The 22,148-nt window shown below is 42.9% G+C and overlaps 1 protein-coding gene across 1 annotated transcript in view; it reads left to right on the top strand.

Moving 5' to 3' along the window:
• The window catches only part of LOC126336367 (farnesol dehydrogenase-like), a 100,414-nt gene that overhangs the window by 44,838 nt on the left and 33,428 nt on the right, over positions 1–22,148 (top strand). Inside the window, exon 4 of the mRNA XM_049999973.1 lies at positions 10,436–10,565. Coding sequence (XP_049855930.1) covers positions 10,436–10,565 — 130 coding nt within the window. The remainder of the gene's footprint in view (positions 1–10,435; positions 10,566–22,148) is intronic.

Here is a 22,148-nt window from a genome sequence, read left to right as displayed (position 1 = left end):
GACGTAAAAAAAATTTTTGTCTCTCAGTTAAATGATCAGATAGTTGTGTAATTTATGTGTTAGAGAAATATGGTACCGATGTGTAAAGTTGTATAAGCAAATACCATATTAGCTAGGGCTCCTTGTGCTTGCCAGACACATGGTACACAAAGTAGGCGTGTACTCCCTGAGGATTAATTTAATTATACCCTCAGGTGTTACAGATTACAGCAATGGAATGAAATGTATCACGAAAAACTTTCTTTGTAATTCAACAATCTTGAAAAATAAATGGTTTAAGTACCAAATTAATCACTCAAATGCGTGCCCTGTAGTGCTAAATGTGCGTTTTGCTGTAAGATAATTCTGTAGAACTGTCGTAGCTATCGTCCTCTGTAAGCAAAGTTCTGCTGAAGTCAATGTACTTACCTCATCATAAACGAAAGTGTAATGCTTTCCGTATAGATATCGTAGTTATTACGTACCTTACCGTGATCAAGAAAGTGCTATAATGTAACGTATTGTTGTGCTACGATAAAGGCTGTCTCATTGTAGCTATACCACTAAGTTACTACTAAATAATGTTTTCCTTTCCAGAAGAATTCAGAAAAACTGTGCAGATATAAAACAGATACAGTGCAAAAGCAACATTGTAAATTGTCACTCATTAGTAGCGTCGTGATAAAATCGTGTAGTTGTCACATAAACTAACCACTGTGTCATCTGGTATCTCTCAGAAAGTAATTTAAATCTAAAATGTATTTTCAGGTAAACCAAAATTTTGCATTAAAATCTCATTATCAGTACCAGTATATGTTCTAAGTATGTAAGCCTTATAGTCGTTACATAATCGTGCAACTAACAAGCAAGAATGTACAAATAACAACACTGTGTCGTCTGTTCACTATAACAATGCATTCGTAATTTCTGTTTAAAAATGTTCCCTAGGTTCTAGACTGGATAGTTAACTTCAAAACATTGTTGCATGTTAACAGTTTCTCAGTGTGACAAAGCATACTAGAAACGTGAAGTGAAATGTTTTATGGCAAAGACAAAGTTAAAAGGCAGATTATCTTTCAATAAACGGTTTTACATGTGAAATATGGTGCAATCCTTTACTCTTCATAGTACTCGGGGTTTCAGCTTGAACGCAATTATCATGCAGTAAACGTCGGTAAAGAATACTGGAGTTTTTCTCAAGGTTAGCGCCTATGTTATTTTTCTCTGAGCCAGTCGACGCACTTGGCTGCCTGCGGTGCGGGTCATTGTCTCTTGTTGGCGTGCGTCGTTATTGGGATTAGGAGACCTAACTCCTACAAATTCACATTGCCGAAAGGGCCCTGCTCTGTTTGAATCCCGCAAGTTCTGATGCAATTCAGGTCTGTCGTTACGATCACATCGTCTGTCGTCATGTCGGTAATTTCTGTAATTAACTTCTTGTCGGCCACGTGGTGGAGAATTTCTCCCTGACTCGTAACTGCGTGCTGGACCGTTGCGTCTGAAGTTATTCTTTCTCCCTTGATAGTAATTGTTTTTACTCCCATATTGTCTGTCTCTACGATTGTCTCTGTTATATTCATTATTACGGAGATGCGATCTTTCTCTGTAATTATTACTACTCTGCCAACGGTTGTCATACGGATGGTGTCTGTTTTGGTCATGATTTACGTTGTAAGATTAGCCTTGTCGTGTCCAGGTGTTATTTCTGTCATTGCTGAATTGTGACGGATGTGACCTGTAATTGATGTGCTTCTGTTTTCGCGTTCCGCGATTGTCAGTGTCAATTTCCAATTCTTGTAACAGTCCCTGAAAAGCTTCAATGTCCTCTTTGCATCGTACTCCCAAAATAATATTCCTTAAATGTTCCGGCAATTTCATTAAGCAAATGCGGATGAGTTCTGAGGGGCTGTATGGGTTTGAAAGATATTGGTTCTTATGCAACATGTCTTCAAAATATTTGACAAGACTGTAAAATTCAGATTGTTCGAAATGTTTCATCATTATGATGCTATGTTTTACTCGGTCTTGTGTAGCTTGAGACCAATATGCTGAGAGGAAGGCATGATAAAATTCTCCTTCACTATGACAATCGTGAATGACCGATCGCATTCTTACAGCTGGTTCATTCTCCAAGTAGTCACACATAAATTCTAATCTGTGCTCTAATGACCAGTTGGGAGGAAAACAATGAGAGAATTGATGGAGCCACGCTTGTGGATGAATGTCGTTGCCAGAATTCTTAAATGTTTTGAATTTACGTGTAGTAATGAACTGCTTATAGTCAAAATCATCGTGTCGGCGGGTAGCATAACGGTCATTGTTACGTCGTGTCGGCGGTTCCATCTCAAAATTCGGTGCACCTTGCCAATTTCTTTCATAACTTCCGAAATGCCCTGTGTTATTATTTTGTGGCTTTTCCATATTTCTAAGTCCTTCTTCCCGTGTTGGAGCGCGAGTGTCCTCTGAAATACGTAATTCTTGTATTACCTGTGTCAGCTGATCTTGCACTTCCCGGATTTCTCTTTGGTGTTGTGTATTAATTTGATTCTGATTTTGTTCACACTCTTCTGTATCATTCAGATCATCATCTACCTTTGTAGATAAGTTAATGAACTGATCAGAAAGTTCGGCTACTTTCTCCAATAGTGAACACATTTCCTCAGTGTGTTTTTCTGAAGCAAGTTTCAGAGTGTCCATTTGTGTTGAAATCGAATCTACTGTGTCCTTTAAGTTTTCCTGAGTTCTTGCAAGTTGCGTAACCGAATCGGTGGATGCAACTGAGTCCATTTTAGCTTGCAAGGTGTCATGATTTTCACGAACAATAGTTTGCAGTTCTTTTATGGCTGCTTCATGATTCTGTAATGCATTTTCATGCCGGGAAAAAATAAGTTGAAAATGTTCACAAATTTGTGTTTTTACCTCATTACAGATTTTTTGGCATTTCGATTCAATGTTATGTAACTCAGTAGTTAAATCTTCACGTGTTTGTTCAAGTTTGGTGTTTAACTTTTGAAGCTTTTGCTGTGTTTGTCTCTGATTTTGTTCCATTGTGTCCAACTTTTGAAGATTTTGTTCCATTGTGTCTAACTTTTGAAGATTTTGTTCCATTGTGTCTAACTGTTGCTGTGTTTGTCTCTGGTTTTGTTTCATTTGTTGCATTAATTGCAATAATAATGTATTAGTGTCTGGAATCTGTTACTCTATGCTTTTCGGCAGTGCATTTGCACCGGCAACATTCACATTTTGACAAGCAGAAAATGTGTCTTGACTTATTTGAGAAAACGGTGAGGGTGCAAAACCTGAATGTACAGTATTTGCAAGATTGTGGCCTGTCATTTCTGATTCCTGACGCGAGATGTTGCCGACCGATCGTTTGATAATGCTTCCCTGTTCACTAATTGTTTCACTGCCTACACCATTATTTGCAGCCTGCTCCATTTCCCTATGCACTATTACCAAATTACTACTTTGAACATTAGTGAATTCATTACATTGTGGCGCTAACACACTGCTTTCGTCTTCACTGTCATTTCTCAGTTTACTTTGTAGCCTAGTATTACGTTTTTCACACGCCATTATTGTCACAATATTTCAAACGATAACACATAAAAGCACAATTTGAAGAGCAAAAATAAGAGAACACATAAACGTAGCACTGAAAATAATATCTCGTTAATTGCAAGCACAACTGCAAAATACTTGGTGCAACTCTACATGCATGCCGCAACTGTTTTACTGTACAACAATGAAAGACTACAACTACAAAGGAGATTCTCTCTACAATTACTCACTAGCAATAAACAAAATCTACACTAATTACACAAACTACAAGAAAAAAAATCAGTAGATTCCAGTGAGGTATCCTGGCATGGTCGCCATATGAAACGTCCCCTTTGAAAAAATTATACAAGACTGTGCTTAAACTGAAACACAATATTTTTTAGCGCAACGCAATCTGACTTTCAATAATCCCTACAAAAAAATGGCCCTTTCTAACATTAACCTATACGTTTCACAAATCACTTACCTCACAAAAATCTTCGTTACTCAACCTACTGCAATACAGTGAACACCACAACTGCCAGCTAAATAAAAGATTCAAAGTACTGAAGGCACTAACTACTGATAGGCATAGTTAGCAAATGAAAGATTTTAATACAGAACAAACAATGTATTTACCTTAATAGTCATAATATATATATATCAGTTCATGACACCAATTCTTACAGATTTCAAAACTCCGCCATCTCTCTCCACACGTCCACCATTGCTGGCGGCTCACCTCCAACTGCGCAACGCTACGCGCTGTTAGCATCCAGCTGCCGCTGCCCGACACTACAATGGCAGACAACAATGCAAACTAGCCACAGACTGCGCACAGCACAGCCAGTGATTTTTCATACAGAGCGCTACGTGGCGTTACCAATAAGAAGACCTAAACAGCCTACTTACATCTATAAAGATAACCTTATGCCTCCAAAAGAAATCAAAGCCTGTTTGAAAGCGGCAAGAAATCAGAAAATAATACTTCCCATTGCAAAATGGGATACTAAAGATTTTGTAGCTTTCCAACAATTAATTGATAAACAACGTACAAAAACCAAAGCAATCGACGAACGCCGTCACCTACAACGATTGTTAAGTGAGAGTAAGAAAGAACCTCCCGCTAAACGAGATACGTGTTCGTCGCTTGTGCGTTCGAGCAAGAACAAATCAGAAGTAGAAGCGTAGATACGTCTGAAGTAAATAGGAGGGCGAGTCAAATGAAATCATTAAATATTTTTAAAATTTTATTTATTGTGCAGAAGTGGTTCAGAGCTGTATCACTTCGCAACATGATCTCCGTCAAGCTCAATGCAGGTCCTCCAGCTCTTACAAAGTGCATAAATTCCTTTAAAAAAAATTCTTTTGGTAGTCCGCGAAACCACTCATGCGCCGCGTGGCGTACCTCTTCATCAGAACGGAACTTCTTTCCTCCCATTGCGTCTTTGAGTGGTCCAAACATATGGAAATCACTTGGAGCGAGGTCTGGTGAGTATGGTGGATGAGGAAGACCTTCAAAATGCAGGTCTGTGATTGTTGCAACTCTTGTACGGGCAGTATGGGGCCTTGCCTCGTTATGTTGCAAAAGGACACCTGCTCACAGCAATCCAAGTCGCTTTGATTTGATTGCAGGCCGCAGATGATTTTTTAGGAGATCTGTGTTTGATGCACTGATGACTGTGGTCCCTCTAGGCATGTAATGCTCCAAAATGACGCCTTTTTTGTCTCAAAAGAGAGTCATCATAACCTTCCCTGCTCTTGGTTCTGTTCGAAACTTCTTTGGCTTTGGTGATGAGGAATGGCGCCATTCCTTGCTTCGTTTCCTGTTCGTGGAAGTGAACCCAGGTTTCGTCCCCAGTAACGATTCTTCCAAGGAAGCCTTCACCTTCTCGTTCAAAGCGCCGAAGAAGTTCTTCACAAGCATCAACACGTCGTTCTCTCATTTCAGGAGTCAGCTGCCGTGGCACCCATCTTGCAGACACTTTGAGAAACTGGAGCACACCATGCACAGTGTGGTGTGCTGCCCCATGACTAATCTGTAAACATGCTGCAATGCCATTCAATGTCACTCGGTGGTTTTCCTTCACTATGGCTTCAACTCCTGCAATGTTCTGTGGAGTCACAACTCGTTGTGCCTGATCTGGACGAGGAGCATCTTCCACTGAAGTCACACCACTTGCGAACTTCCTACTCCATTCTTAGACTTGCTGCTGTGACAAACATGCATCACCGTACTGAACTGAGGTCTTAGGCACTCAGGTAAACAGCAGCAAGCTGATACCGACGCTGTAGTACCTTGTGACCTGGAGGCTGCCTTCACCGACGACAGATGGTGCATGTTACCTATAGAACAGACCAGTAAATGAGACGAACCGCTAGCCTTGGATGCTATTTCAAACCCCAGCACTCAAAGCAAACCGTGGACCATCCAGAGAGGCGCTATTTTTTACAACCAGCCTGACTGTGTCCATTTTCACTACCTTAGAACGGCTGGTCAGATCCGTTAGATTGCCAGACATTGATGTCTCCTAACGGATGAAACCCACACTGTGATGAATCCACGCGCAAAACAACGTTCAAGTTCGCACAAGGTCTTACATTTAACTGGAAACAACATCTTGGGGAAAGTTACTAATGTCATAATGAGATGGACTAACGAGTCGAAAAAAAAAGAATAGAAAATATCCCTCTAAACCTGCACTATCTGATCAAAAGTACCTGCACACCTATTATTGGACATTTAATGGAGTGTGTCCACCCTTCCCCTTTTATGACGTATCTAACACCGCTGGGGAGACATTCAATGAGCTGTCTGAATGTCTGTGGAGGAATGGCAGCCCATTCTTCCTTAAGGGGGGGTAGGACGTCAAACGGGCCGACTTGGAGCAGGAGAGGCACCACAGGACATTTTAATTTCCACTGTCTATACTTTTGCAAATAATTCATGAAACTTTGTCAGAATGACCAGGATGGATTCAGAATTCACACTCATTGCAGTGGAAGTTCGAAAACATAACAACATAATTTCTTTTACGTGTGAAAATTCATCATTTTTTTGTCTTTCTAATGGCAGAATTTGTTGCTATAGGTACACTTTTCTTCGTAAGTGGGTTGGGGTTGTTCCGGGAGGAGACCAGACAGCGAGGTCATCGGTCTCATCGGATTAGGGAAGGACAGGGAAGGAAGTCGGCCGTGCCCTTTCAAAGGAACCATCCCGGCATTTGCCGGGAGCGATTTAGGGAAATCACGGAAAGCCTAAATCAGGATGGTCGGACGTGGGATTGAACTGTCGTCCTCCCGAATGCGAATCCAGTGTGCTAGCCACTGCGGCACCTTCCTTGCTTCTTCGTAAGTAAGAGAGATGGTTCGATGAATTTTGCACAGCATAGAAACCATACTTAAAGGTGTATGAAACTCTAGAATTTTCCAAATCTATTGAAAACTGTGGTAAAAATTTAGGTAATTAACTACAAAATTTGTGTTTTTTTCTAAACATGAAGTTTAAAATACAACAGATCATTCGTTTTTTCATAAATTAAATAAATTCTAGAGTTTTATACACCTGTAAGTATGGTATGTATGCTGTGCAAAATTCATCGAAGAAGCTCTCTAACTTATGAAGAACCGTGTACCTATAGCAACAAATGCAGCCATTAGTAAGTGAAAAAATGATGAAATTTCACACGTAAAAGAAATTATTTTGTTATGTTTTCGAACTTCCACTGCAATGAGTGTGAATCCTGAATCCTTCCTGGTGATGCTGACAAAGTTTTATGAATTTATTTGTAAAAGTACAGACACTGAAAATTAAAATGTCCTGTGATGCCTCTCCTGCTCCAAGTCGGCCCGTTTGACGTCCTACCCCCCTTAAGAGCTGAAACCAAAGAAGTTTTCGGACGATGTTGTCTCAACCGAAATCGACGTTCTAACTCATCCCGGAGTTGTTACATTGGGTTCAAGTTGAGAATCTGTGCAGGACAGTCCATTTGCAGAATGTTATTGTCCATAAACCACTGCCTCACAGATGCTGTTTTATGACAGGGCGCATTATGACGTCTCTGAACTGTTCGCCTACTGTACACAGAACACATTGCTATAAAATGTGTTCATACATTTGTGCATTTAGCAGTTTCTTAAGCTCAACAATAGGATCACGCCGTAACCATCGTTCATACCGTAACACCACATTCCCCATACTTCACTGTTTGAACTAAACACGATCCGGGCATCCTCCACACCTAAATCCTTCCATTGGATTGTCTGCGGATATAGCCTGATTCATCACACGAAATTATTCTTTTCCAATTATCCACTGCCCAGTGGCTTTGCTCCTGACACCACCTCAAGCATCAATTAACAATGACTACAGAAAATTGTGCAGTAGTCGCTCGATCAGTTCTCCGTTTTTTTCTCAACTCCCTACGCACAGTCATTGCGCTAGCTGGACTGCTGGTGGCACTTTAAAACTCATGAGTGGTTCAAAAAAAAATGGCTCTGAGCACTATGGGACTCAACTGCTGTGGTCATTAGTCCTCATGAGTGATTCCTTCCGCTGATTTCATGCAAGTTTATACAACCATTGTCCGCAGTACTCGACGGTACCTGTCTGTCAGTATGTGAGGTCTCCGTGATCTTGGCTTCGCTATAGTTGTTCCTCCGCGTGTCCACTTCACAATCAAATCGCCAACAGTCAATATGTGATGCTTCAGATGGATTGAAATGCTGCTGATGGATTTCCTACTCAGCGACATTCAATGATTAGACAATGTTCGTAGTCACTGAGCACTCCTGACCGAGCAATTCTGCTGTGGCTTCTATACGACGACACAAATTTTTACGCCCCCTTTGGTGCTGATAGGTTCGCCTCTCTTGACATCTAGTAGTTAGTTTCGCTTTACGTAGGGGTTTCCAAATACTTTTGATCACATATAAAGGGTGGTCCATTGATAATGACAGGGCTAAATATCTGACGAAATAAGCGTCAAATGGAAAAACTACAAAGAACGAAATTCGTCTAGCTTGAAGGAAGAGACCAGATGGCGCTATGGTTGACCCGCCAGATGGCGCTGCCGTAGGTCAAACGGATATCAAGTGGGCTTTTTTAAAAAAGAACCCCCATTTTTTTATTACGTATTCGTATAGTACATAAAGAAATATGAATTTTTTAGTTGGACCACTTTTTTCGCTTTGTTATAGATGCCGCTGTAATAGACACAAACGTATACGTAAATGGTATCACGCAACATTCCGCCAGTGCGGAAGGTACTTACTTCGTGATACATTACCCGTGTTAAAATGGACTATTTAGCAATTGCGGAAATGGTCGATATCGTGTTGATGTATGTCTATTATGATCAAAATGCCCAACGGGCGTGTGCTATGTATGCTGCTCGGTATCCTGTACGACATAGTGTCCGGACCGTTCGCCAGATAGTTACGTTATATAAGAAAACAGGAAGTGTTGAGCCACGTGTGAAATGTCAACCATGATCTGCAACAAATGATGATGCCCAAGTAGTTGTTTTAGCTGCTGTCGCTGCAAATCCGCACATCAGTAGCAGACAAATTGCGCGAGAATCAGGAATGTAAAAAACGTCGATTTTGAGAATGCTACATCAAGATCAATTGCACCCCTACCATATTTCTATGCACCAGGAATTGCATGGAGACGACTTTGAACGTCGCGTACAGTTCTGTCACTGGGCACAAGAGAAATTACTGGACAATGACAGATCTTTTGCACGCATTCTATTTAGCGACGAAGCGCCATTCACCAACAGCGGTATCGAAAACCGGCATAATATGCACTTTTGGGCAACGGAAAATCCACGATTGCTGCGACAAGTGGAACATCAGCGACCTTGGCGGGTTAATGTATGGTGCGGCAGTATGGGAGGATCGATAATTGGCCCCCATTTTATCGATGCAATCTAAATCGTACAATGTATACTGATTTCCTACGTAATGCTCTACCGATATGACTACAAGATGTTGCACTGCCTGACAGAATGGCAATGTACTTCCAACATGATGAATTCCGCCACATAGCTCGCGTGCGGTTGAATCGGTATTGAATAGCATATTTCATGATAGGTGGATTGATCGTCGAAGCACCATACCATGGCCCGCACGTTCACCGAATCTGAGGTCCCCGGATTTCTTTCTGTGGAGAAAGTTGAAAGATATTTACAATCGTGATCCACCGACAACGCCTGAGAACATGCGTCAGCGCATTTTCAATGCATGTGCGAACATTACGGAAGGCAAATTACTCGCTGTTGAGAGGAATGTCGTTACAAGTATTGCCCAATGCATTGAGGTTGACGGACATTATTTTGACCATTTATTGCATTAATGTGGTATTTACAGGTAATCACGCTGTAACAGCATGCGTCCTCAGAAATGATAAGTTCACAAAGCTATATGTATCACATTGGAACAACCGAAATAAAATGTTCAAATGTACCTACGTCGTGAAATTTAATTTAAAAAACCTACCTGTTACCAACTGTTCGTCTAAAAATGTGAGCCAAATGTTTGTGACTATTACAGCGCCATCTATCACAAAGCGAAAAAAGTGGTCCAACTTAAACATCCATATTTCTTTACGTACTACACGAATATGTAATTAAAAATGTGGGTTCCTGTTTAAAAGACCGTTGTTTATATCCGTTTGACCTATGGCAGCGCTATGTATCGGGCCAACCATAGCGCCATCTGGTCTCCCCCTTCAGGCTAGACAAGCTTCGTTCTTTATAGTTTTTTCGTTTGACCCTTATTTTGTGAGATATTTGGCTCGGCCATGATCAATGGACCACCCTGTATATATATGTCATTTAGCGCGCCAGACTATGTTTTAGTTTCCGCTCCTCAAGATCGTGTGTCACTACACTGGCTCTGTGTCTCTCACCAGCTGGCAAGACGGAGGACTGGAAGCGAATCCTGGACGTGAACGTGCTGGGTCTGAGCGTCTGCACCAGGGAGGCCGTGCAGGACATGTTGAAGAGAGGTGTCGACGACGGCTTCATCATCCACATCAACAGGTGGGTTGTGTGTTGTGCGTACTGTAAGACCTTCGGTACACACACCATCAGATTATTTGACTTGTCGCTCTAACGAAGTAGGCGAGTGTCAGCAATATGTCTCGTGGTCTTATTGTGGCTTGTTTATCTTCTGCCGTTGGGTCAGACGATAGAAATGCCACTTGCACGCTTAGAGTATCAGATTGACAGTGACCAACTTTAAACAGAACTTGATTAATTTTCACACACATTTATTAAAATACACTCCTGGAAATGGAAAAAAGAACACATTGACACCAGTGTGTCAGACCCACCATACTTGCTCCGGACACTGCGAGAGGGCTGTACAAGCAATGATCACACGCACGGCACAGCGGACACACCAGGAACCGCGGTGTTGGCCGTCGAATGGCGCTAGCTGCGCAGCATTTGTGCACCGCCGCCGTCAGTGTCAGCCAGTTTGCCGTGGCATACAGAGCTCCATCGCAGTCTTTAACACTGCTAGCATGCCGCGACAGCGTGGACGTGAACCGTATGTGCAGTTGACGGACTTTGAGCGAGGGCGTATAGTGGGCATGCGGGAGGCCGGGTGGACGTACTGCCGAATTGCTCAACACGTGGGGCGTGAGGTCTCCACAGTACATCGATGTTGTCGCCAGTGGTCGGCGGAAGGTGCACGTGCCCGTCGACCTGGGACCGAACCGCAGCGACGCACGGATGCACGCCAAGACCGTACGATCCTACGCAGTGCCGTAGGGGACCGCACCGCCACTTCCCAGCAAATTAAGGACACTGTTGCTCCTGGGGTATCGGCGAGGACCATTCGCAACCGTCTCCATGAAGCTGGGCTACGGTCCCGCACACCGTTAGGCCGTCTTCCGCTCACGTCCCAACATCGTGCAGCCCGCCTCCAGTGGTGTCGCGACAGGCGTGAATGGAGGGACGAATGGAGACGTGTCGTCTTCAGCGATGAGAGTCGCTTCTGCCTTGGTGCCAATGATGGTCGTAAGCGTGTTTGGCGCCGTGCAGGTGAGCGCCACAATCAGGACTGCATACGACAGAGGCACACAGGGCCAACACCCGGCATAATGGTGTGGGGAGCGATCTCCTACACTGGCCGTAAGCCTCTGGTGATCGTCGAGGGGTCACTGAATAGTGCACGGTACATCCAAACCGTCATCGAACCCATCGTTCTACCATTCCTAGACCGGCAAGGGAACTTGCTGTTCCAACAGGACAATGCACGTCCGCATGTATCCCGTGCCACCCAACGTGCTCTAGAAGGTGTAAGTCAACTACCCTGGCCAGCAAGATCTCCGGATCTGTACCCCATTGAGCATGTTTGGGGCTGGATGAAGCGTCGTCTCACGCGGTCTGCACGTCCAGCACGAACGCTGGTCCAACTGAGGCGCCAGGTGGAAATGGCATGGCACGCCGTTCCACAGGACTACATCCAGCATCTCTACGATCGTCTCCATGGGAGAATAGCAGCCTGCATTGCTGCGAAAGGTGGATATACACTGTACTAGTGCCGACATTGTGCCTGCACTGTTGCCTGTGTCTTTGTGCCTGTGGTTCTGTTAGTGTGATCATGTGATGTATCTGACCCCAGGAATGTGTCAATAAAGTTTCCCGTTCCTGGGACAATGAATTCACGGTGTTCTTATTTCAATTTCCAGGAGTGTAATAATGTGATTCTGGATGCTATTTACAATTGACAATCTGAAGTTCCTTTGGTCTTGGTACGTTAATCTTATTCTCACATATCTCTGCTACTTGGCAAAAGTGTCTATACATGTCTCTTCATGGCTATGTACAGGAATATGGTAATCTTATTGGGCTCAGACTGAAACTTGACTAAAGACTGGTGCAGACTAATGCAGACTGACTAATCGGAGGTCTGTACACTCCTTATAATACCTCGAGCATTCAGGTATCACTGTGCGAGTGTGATCCGCGAGGAGAAAAGGTTTTACATTAGCAGCAATCTCATTGGCTGCGTTACATATTAACACGCGGATCGGCGGAAGCAGAATTTGGTCCGTCTCTAAGACAGCGCCATCTCGTAGTGTGGAGATGGACGAGCGCTGCGCCTGCCCTGTTGTGCATAGCGGGGCGCGCTCTAGTGGGAAAGTTGTGTACACGGTGACTACGCGGAACTATGTACACAACAGCTTGTCATACGTCTCGTGTCAACATCGTACTCTCAGTTTTATTCAGTAACGAATTTCATTTAGGGATACTGCTTCAGCAATTATACACTGAAGAAAAAAAAAGCACATAAAATAATTAATCAGCAATAACGAAACTTCGTGAACATATTTGTCCGGAAGACATACTTAAGTGACTAACATTGCGAGATGACAGGTTAATGTAAGGGTACATTAACAACGAGTGTAACCGCCAGAATATTCAAGGTGTGCATGCAAATGTGAATGCATTCTGTAGCAGAGGTACTGGATGTCAGTTTGTGCGATCTCAGTTTCAGCTCCTGTACCTTTTGGTCGGTCAGTGCAGGGATGGTTAATGCCGGTTGTGGATGGCGCTAGAATTGTCATCAGCTGATGTCCCGTATGTGCTCGACTGGAGAGAGATGCAGCGATCGAGCAGACCAAGGCCACATGTTGGCATTCTGTAGACGTAGAGAATGTTGAGTCACAAAGCGATATGTGGGCGAGCGTTAGCCTGTTGCAAAACACCACCTGGGATATTGTTCATGAATGGCAGAAAAACAGTTCGAATCACCAGATTGACGTACAAATTTTGTAGTCAGGGTGCCTGAGATAACCGTGTGAGTGTTCCTGCTGTCATACGAAATTGCATCCCAGATAATAACTCTAGGTGTATGTCCACTTTGTCTCCTTTCAATCAGCACACGGCCATCACAGGCACCGGCACAGGATCAGCTTTCACCAGAAAACGGAACAGACCTCCACCGTGCCCTCCAGTGAGCTCGCGCTTGATACCACTGAAGTCGCAAATGGCGGTGGTTTAGGCTCAGTGGAATGCACGCTGCTGGGGGGCTGGCTCGGAGCGTAGTTGAAGTAACCGATTTATGACAGGTCGTTGTGTAACTGTGGTGCCGACTGCTGCTCAGACTGCAACTTCAGATGCAGTGCAATACGCCAGAGCCATATGACCAGCGCGGTAGTCTTCCCTTCGGTAGTGCCATAGCCGCGCGGGATTAACCGAGCGGTCTTGGGCGCTGCAGTCATGGACTGTGCCGCTGATCCCGGAGGAGGTTCGAGTCCTCCATCGGGCATGGGTGTGTGTGTTTGTTCTTAGGATAATTTAGGTTAAGTAGTGTGTAAGCTTAGGGATTGATGATCTTTGCAGTTAAGTCCCATAAAATTTCACACATTTGAACTTTTTTTTTTTTTTTTTTTTGTAGTGACATATGACTATCTGCAGCCCTGTCTCCTGATCTGACGCCTGAAGGCTAGAATATCAAGTAGATGAGGGATCGTGTTAATCATTACAAGTATATTATTTAGTGAGTCTATTTATACACTACTGGCCATTACAATTTCTACACCAAGAAGACATGCAGATGATAAACGGGCCTTCATTGGACAAAAATATTATACTAGAACTGACATGTGATTGCATTTTCACTCAATTTGGGTGCATGGATCCTGGGAAATCAGTACCCAGAACAACCACCTCTGGCCGTAATAACGGCCTTGATACGGCTGGGCATTGAGTCAAACAGAGCTTGGATGACGTCTACAGGTACAGCTGCCCATGCAGCTTCAAGACAGTAACACAGTTCATCAAGAGCAGTGACTGGCGTATTGTGACGAGCCAGTTGCTCGGCCACCATTGACCAGACGTTCTCAATTGGTGAGAGATTTGGAGAATGTGCTGGCCAGGGCAGCAGTGGAACATTTTCTGTATCCAGAAAGGCCCGTACAGGAGCTACAACACGCGGTCGTGCATTATCCTGCTGAAATGTAGGGTTGCGCAGGGATCGAATGAAGAGTAGAGACACCGGTCGTAACACATGAAACGTCCACTGTTCAAAGTGCCGTCAATGTGAACAAGAGGTGACTGAGACTTGTAACCAATGCCACCCCATACCATGTCGCCGGGTGATACGCCAGTATGGCAATGACGAATACACGCTTCCAACGTGCGTGCACCGCGATGTCGCCAAACACGGATTCGACCATCATGATGTTGTAAACAGAACCTGGATTCATCCGAAAAAATGACTTTTTGTCATTCGTGCACCCAGGTTCGTTGTCGAGTACATTATCGCAGGCGCTCCTGTCTGTGATGCAGCGTCAAGGCTAAGCGCAGCCATGGTCTCCTAGCTGATAGTCCATGCTGCTGCAAACGTCGTCGAACCTTTCGTGCAGATGGTTGTTGTCTTGCAAACGTCCCCATCTGTTGACTCAGGGATCGAGACGTGGCTGCACGATCCGTTACAGCCATGAGGATAAGATGCCTGTCATCTTCACTGCTAGTGTTACGAGGTCATTGGGATCCAGCAGGGCGTTCCGTATTACCTTCCTGAACCCACCGATTCCATATTCTGCTAACAGTCATTGAATCTCGACCAACGCGAGCAGCAATGTCGCGATACGATAAATCGCAATCGCGATAGGCTACAATCCGACGTTTATCAAAGTCGGAAACGTGATGGTATGCATTTCTCATCCTTACACGAGGTACCAAAACAATGCTTCACCAGACAACGCCGGTCAACTGCAGTTTGTGTATGAGGTATCGATTGGATACTTTCCTCATGTCAGCACTTTGTAGGTGTTGCCACCGGCGCCAACCTTGTGTGAATGCTCTGAAAAGCTAATCATGTGCATATCACAGCATCTTCTTCCTGTCGGTTAAATTTCGCGTCTGTAGCACGTTATCTTCGTGTTGTAGCAATTTAATGGGCAGCAGTGTACATTCAACTCCCTCCTCCCTACCGCTAACATTACTATTATCTCCTTCAATCAAACTCGCGTTCCTGGCGTGTTTGCACTTGCTCCACTTTCGTGGCGCGTCTGTGATTGCGTCCTTTAATTTTCCAACCACAAAGTTCTAAAAATTCAAAGAATTAAAAACGAAAGAAATTTGGTAAACTTTTTATGGAGACTGTATATCTTTTGATTCTTGCACTTGCAAACAAAAACTGATGTGGAAATACCCGTCTTGTGCAAGACACTATGAATTAATTCCACCCCAATACATGTAAGTTACAGGACCTTACGTGTTGAGGATGATGCAGAAATTTGCCAAGTGTGTAATAAGAACATTGTGACACATAATATTTTAATACAGTTATAAGCTGGAGTAATAGAGTTATAAATTGAAATCCAGTGCTTATCACCTGGCAAAGGCAGATACAATAATGCAAAAATTAGACTTGGAAACCCCCTTTTTCCGTTTGCTTATTCATTATTAATTGTTTTTATATTAACGTTATTTATCATTTCTGCTGATATTAGTTTCACTTATACATTTTAATTAGGCATTATCATTATAATGAGGGTTGTGGAAATTACTTTCTGAAAATAACTAACTTACATTTGAAGTTACTTCCCAGGAAAACTAGCTTGGTTACAGTTATAGTTCCTGTGCATCACAAGTATCTGTATTATTTACAGCTACCATACAGTTGTTTTTACAGTTACTTTTAAAAATTATAACTGTAACCCATTTTTAAATAAATTATGAACTCTATACATCAAGAAAGGAAATAACCGTTGATGTCAATCAATAACTAAATACATTGTCTATAATAATTAAATACATTGCATACAACATCATCCATCCCAGTGTATTTCGGATGAACTGCTTGGTCATTTTCAACAAAAGATGTTTTTCAAATGTTCTAGCCCCACTTTGCCCTCATTGCCTTCAACACAACACCACCTCTCTACAGGTGTCTGGTTGGCATGCTTGTGTTACATTTACTAAAGAGGGTCTTGATTGTGGGAAACATATTGAGAACCTGTGTATTTGTTGAAGAATTTCCTAAAAATTTTTCAGTACCCTACTGAGCACTTGAGATAAGAGTATTTCGTCTCTCAAAGCAGAAAAAATCTTCTCTCGCATCCTCAAGTACTTCTGCTTTTCCCTGACAGCGTCCATTAGTGTTGTGGTTTACAGTGTGGCTTCCATCATACGGCCCTTCGCTACATAGACATGTGGTTGATCATCCACTTGGTTTTGAATTTTGGGTGGAAACATGCAGATAGAATTCGATCTTTTTAAAAAAACTCATGTTCAAACTTCTTCTGCAAACCCAGAAGAACTGCATCAAGCAGATGCTTGCACAGTACCAGCTTAGTGGATAACTTATTCAGGTTTTGTTTAAATGCAGTTGTGAGAAGGACTCCCATGAACATGTTGTGTTCATCTTGTAACAAGATCAGAGCCTGGGCCAGTGGACCCTTCACTACACAATATTCTCTCAGGAGAGACAATGGTTAATCTTAGCAATAACCAAAAATCCACGCAACTGTCATTGCTATTATCTACCGACTTGCAGTTTTGTTGAATACCCTCATTCATCGAGTAGCATCTCGTAACTACAGGTGTTAATAAATAGACAATGGAAGTGGTTTTGATATGGTCTGCAACTTGTGTTGACTTGTGTTTCTCGACTTCACATTGTATTTGATGTTTCATTCTCTCTAATTCCTTATTCAGTATTTCGCTTACAATGTTTCTTTGTTGTGTTCTATCCACTCGTCTTATGTAGGGTGTCTAGGAAAGCTGCTCTCCCCTAATGCAAGACAACAATTCGTTCAAATCGTATTAATGGAGTTTATTACAAAAGGAAATGATTACAATACGTAACTATGTGAGATATAGACGTGCCGCAAGCAAGGGGTGACCGACAAACATAAACAAGCTCTTCAGTCTATACAATTCGTAATACAGTTTCTAAGTCACTGCTGTAGCGTTCATAGGTCGGCGCGACTTCATCTCGGGCTGTAGCTAGGCGGCCCGGCGCTTATATTATCTTCGTGTAGAGGACGCTGCTGTCTCGGTATCGTCCTAGAGAGGGAGAGAGGGGTGTGTAAGCGTACCATTGGCTGACGTCGTCTCACAACCCTCTCTGCTCTTCCGTTCTTGATCGTCGTTCTGGCGCTTGATATTACGCCGGAACATTCTTGATACAACCGACACAGACTTTGGCAAACACAGACTTGTAAGATCTCTGGATGGTGGCTCCTTTGCTATGTGGAATGCCTGAGCAGTATCTATGATAAAGTTCATTCCTACAGTACCTATGATAAAGTTCATTCCTCCTTTGTCAACCAATGTTTGAGTTACATGTTGTGCAGTTGAAGGGTTGCTCCAAGTGTTAATTATTGTTTGTTTTGTGGTTGAGCCTACAATGTTACTGCTGTACTTTCTTTTTGCGCCATGCCTTTTGTTTTCCTCAGTTTGTTTTGGGGAACATGGATGTTTGCTCTATACGAAGGCGAAAATTTTGTATAATAGTTTTTCATGTTTATAGTTGTAATTGTTGAGAATATTTCCTAATTAAATAAATCAATGGCATCAATTACAATTTTATTTAAATACCGAAAGTCACGTTTACGCTGAGTTTAAAAATATGCTTCTTTTCGCAACGGTGTTTACAGCTTGCTCTGTAACATGATGGCAACATTGTCGTTTGCGTCCACGTCTAAACTGGCGACAAACATGTCTGCATATTCTCATCGTTTTCTACGCTGAACTGGCAGCAAATATTTCGCATTGTGTACCCGTATCAAGAGCTACGCTACAATTGAAGACGAAGAATTAATCTCTGCTGTTGCATTGATAGTACTCGACGAAATAAGCGGACGAAAAAAAAAGACGTAGTTGTCGTTGGTGGACAAAAACATATACAGATAACGTGACGGGAATGACACGCTGTGTGAGCTGAATTTGGAAGATGCTTCTGGTTTTCGTAACTTCACCAGGACGTTGCCGTACGATTTTCAAATTGTAATAAATACACTACTGGTCATTAAAATTGCTACACCGCAGGGATGACGTGCAACAGACGCGAAATTTAACCGACAGGAAGAAGATGGTGTGATATGCATATGATTAGCTTTTCAGAGCATTCACACAAGGTTGGCGCCGCTGGTGACACCTACAACATGCTGACATGAGGAAAGTTTCCAACCGATTTCTCATACACAAACAGCAGTTGTCCGGCGTTGCCTGGTGAAACGTTGTTGTGGTGCCTCGTGTAAGGAGGAGAAATGCTGCTCGCGTTGGTCGAGATCCAATGACTGTTAGCAGAATATGGAATCGGTGGGTGCAGGAGGGTGATACGGAACGCCGTGCTGGATCCCAACGTCCTCATATCACTAGCAGTCGAGATGATAGGAATCTTATCCTCATGGCTGTAACGGATCGTGCAGCCACGTCTCGACCCCTGAGTCAACAGATGGGGACGTTTGCAAGACAACAGCCATCTGCACGAACAGTTCGACGACGTTTGCAGCAACGTGGACTATCAGCTTGGTGACCATGGCTGCGGTTACCCTTGAGGCTGCATCACAGACAGGAGCTCCTGCGATGGTGTACTCAACGACGAACCTGGGTGCACGAATGCCAAAACGTCATTTTTTCGGATGAATCCAGGTTCTGTTTACAGCATCATGATGGTCACATCCGTGTTAGGGGACATGGTGGTGAACGCACATTGGAAGCGTGTATTCGGCATTGCAATACTGGCGTATCACCCGGCGAGATGGTACGGGGTGCCATTGGTTACACGTGTCGATCACCTCTTGTTCATATTGACAGCACTTTGAACAGTGGACGTTACATTTCAGAGGTGTTACGACCCTTGATTCTACCCTTCCTTCGATTCCTGTGAAACCCTACATTTCAGCAGGATAATGCACGACCCCATCTTTCAGGTCCTGTGCGGGCCTTTCTGGATACAGAAAATGATCGACTGCTGCTCTGGTCAGCACATTCTCCGGATCTCTCACCAATTGAAAACGTCTGGTCAATGGTGGCCGAGCAACTGGTTCGTCGCACTACGCCAGTCACTACTCTTGATGAACTGTGGTATCGTGTTGAAGCTGCATGGACAGCTGTACCTGTACACGCCATCCAAGCTCTGTTTGACTAAATGCGCAGCCGTATCAAGGCCGTTATTACGGCCAGAGGTAGTTGTTCTTGGGATTTCTCAGGATCTATGCACCCAAATTGCGTGAAAACGTAAACACATATGAATTCTAGTATAATATATTTGTCCAATGAATATCCGTTTAGCATCTGCATTTCTTCTTGGTGTAGCAATGTTAAAGGCCAGTATTGTATTAGAGGTCCAGTTGTTTCAAAGAAAGACACAAATTTCAGAAAAGCAATTCTTGCGAAACGAGGGCTTGCTGTTAATTTTCATGTTTCGGCAGCAGGAAATTCCTCTTAAAGGTCTGCATATTTATTCTACATTTTAAAGCCTGCCTTGTCTCACGTAGCTCCTGCTGTTTTTGAAGCTTTGGATGAAGGATTACGTAAACGTAATTCAGTTATATTTATAGCACTGAAACAAATGTTTCGCTCATTATATATTTATTTTCACTTAAAAATTAATCCAAACCGTCATTTTCAATAAATAAAACTTCTTTAGCCTCAATCTCACACACACATCTAATGACTGTGGCAGCGGAATCAGCTGCTTACGATCCCCTTTCCACATTCACTTTTGCTACTGACTACTGCCACCTACATACATATAAATTGTAATTTTTTGTTACTGCCCTTTCTTTGACGAGCAGCTCATGTAACTTGTCGACGATAAACGTTCCAAAGTCAGATACCGAATCTTGTTGTTGTTGTTGAGAAACGTGAGACTTTGTTGAATCACACTTCACTGCTACTGGTGACAGGCAATGTAGCGATGTTTTGTAGGGAGTCGTGCTTCTATCTAATATTTCTATAAGTAGGACTTCGAACATTCCAGAAACACTCCTTTGCGTCACACAGTGTGACGAGTCCGTAAATTTTGCTTTTTTTCCACACTATTCGGTAAAGGATCATACTGAAAGACAACACTCAACACTACAGACAGAGCAAAAACGAACACTAGCGCTGCGGAATTGCATTTAGTGACAGCAAGCCACGAACATTCTTCCTTTACCGACACAGTTGTGGAACAGGTTTTCTGTTGCCAACATGTTGCGAACATTGGCAGTCCAGTACAAGCAGCGAACAATTTTGCGAACAGTGTTACTGAACTTGCTTCGAACTTAAGATGTAAACACGCCTTAACACCAACAGCAAGCGAGAAACTATCCTGTACTTTCTGTTTTTTTAAGTTCACTGTGTAGCTCCGACTAATTTGTATTCTTTTCCCATATGCGCAGCATAAGCTGGCCAAGGCATGCATACCTCTGCTTCCTTCTCCATGTCGGAAAGGTGTGTGGAATGAGTGTAAACTCGGAGATAGCATGCTGTTTACGAGTCAAGTGACTAGAATATACTCACTGTTGTGTATGCAACTTTGAAATACAAATATTATGAATGCATGAGTAGGATTAAATACAGTAACGGGATTAAAAAGTACAATTCTGATATTTCCTATGTAAACTGTTCAAAAGATTTAGCTTCGAAACAAATATTATGCTGTCTTGTGATTCTCACAGTATTATGTGTTACATTCTTTTAAAAAAGTAGCGATATGTTCGTTAAATCGTTAGCGATAAAAATAACTTAGTTTCAGTTAAAGTTACTTTATGAAAATAATAACGACCATTACCTTTGAAATGTACCTGTTACTATATCGTATTCATCATAAGAAAAAACCTTATTTAAAAATTACACCATGCATTCTTCGGCGTTTGCTTGAATATCATTGGATTTCGTTTCACGTGGAGCAGAAGCCAAGATGTGTGCAGTACAGCCAAGTATGATCATGTATGTAGTGGTCTTCAGCCCTGAGACTGGTTTGATGCAGCTCTCCATGCTACTCCATGCAAGCTTCTTCATCTCCCAGTACCTACTGCAACCTACATCCTTCTGAATCTGCTTAGTGTAGTCATCTCTTGGTCTCCCTCTACGATTTTTACCCTCCACGCTGCCCTCCAATACTAAATTGGTGATCCCTCGATGCCTTAGAACATGTCCTACCAACCGGTCCCATCTTCTTGTCAAGTTGTGCCACAAACTCTTCTTCTCCCCAATTCTATTCAATTCCTCCTCATTAGTTATGTGATCTACCCATCTAATCTTCAGCATTCTTCTGTAACACCACATTTAGAAAGCTTCTATTCTCTTCTTGTCTAAGCTATTTATGGTCCATGTTTCACTTCCATACATGGCTACACTCCATACAAATACTTTCAGAAACGACTTCCTGACACTTAAATATATACTCGATGTTAACAAATTTCTCTTCTTCAGAAACGCTTTCCTTGCCGTTGCCAAGTATGATCATAAGGATACGTTTTATGGTGTGTTTCACCCACGTAGACTGAGGGATAATGCGGGACAACAGCTGTAGAGGCGCATTTAACTTGGATAGCACTGGCCAGCCCGCTGGTCGAACTAAAATGCAATGATGTGAGCAGTTGCAGATCAGACGTAACATGAGACTAGCATGAAAACAATATAGCTTCGAATGCCATTTAATTT

Source organism: Schistocerca gregaria, chromosome 2 (assembly GCF_023897955.1).
Source record: "Schistocerca gregaria isolate iqSchGreg1 chromosome 2, iqSchGreg1.2, whole genome shotgun sequence".
Lineage (NCBI taxonomy): Eukaryota > Metazoa > Arthropoda > Insecta > Orthoptera > Acrididae > Schistocerca > Schistocerca gregaria.
Note: the sequence above shows the minus strand (reverse complement) of the source record. Positions and strands in the feature narration are given on the sequence as shown.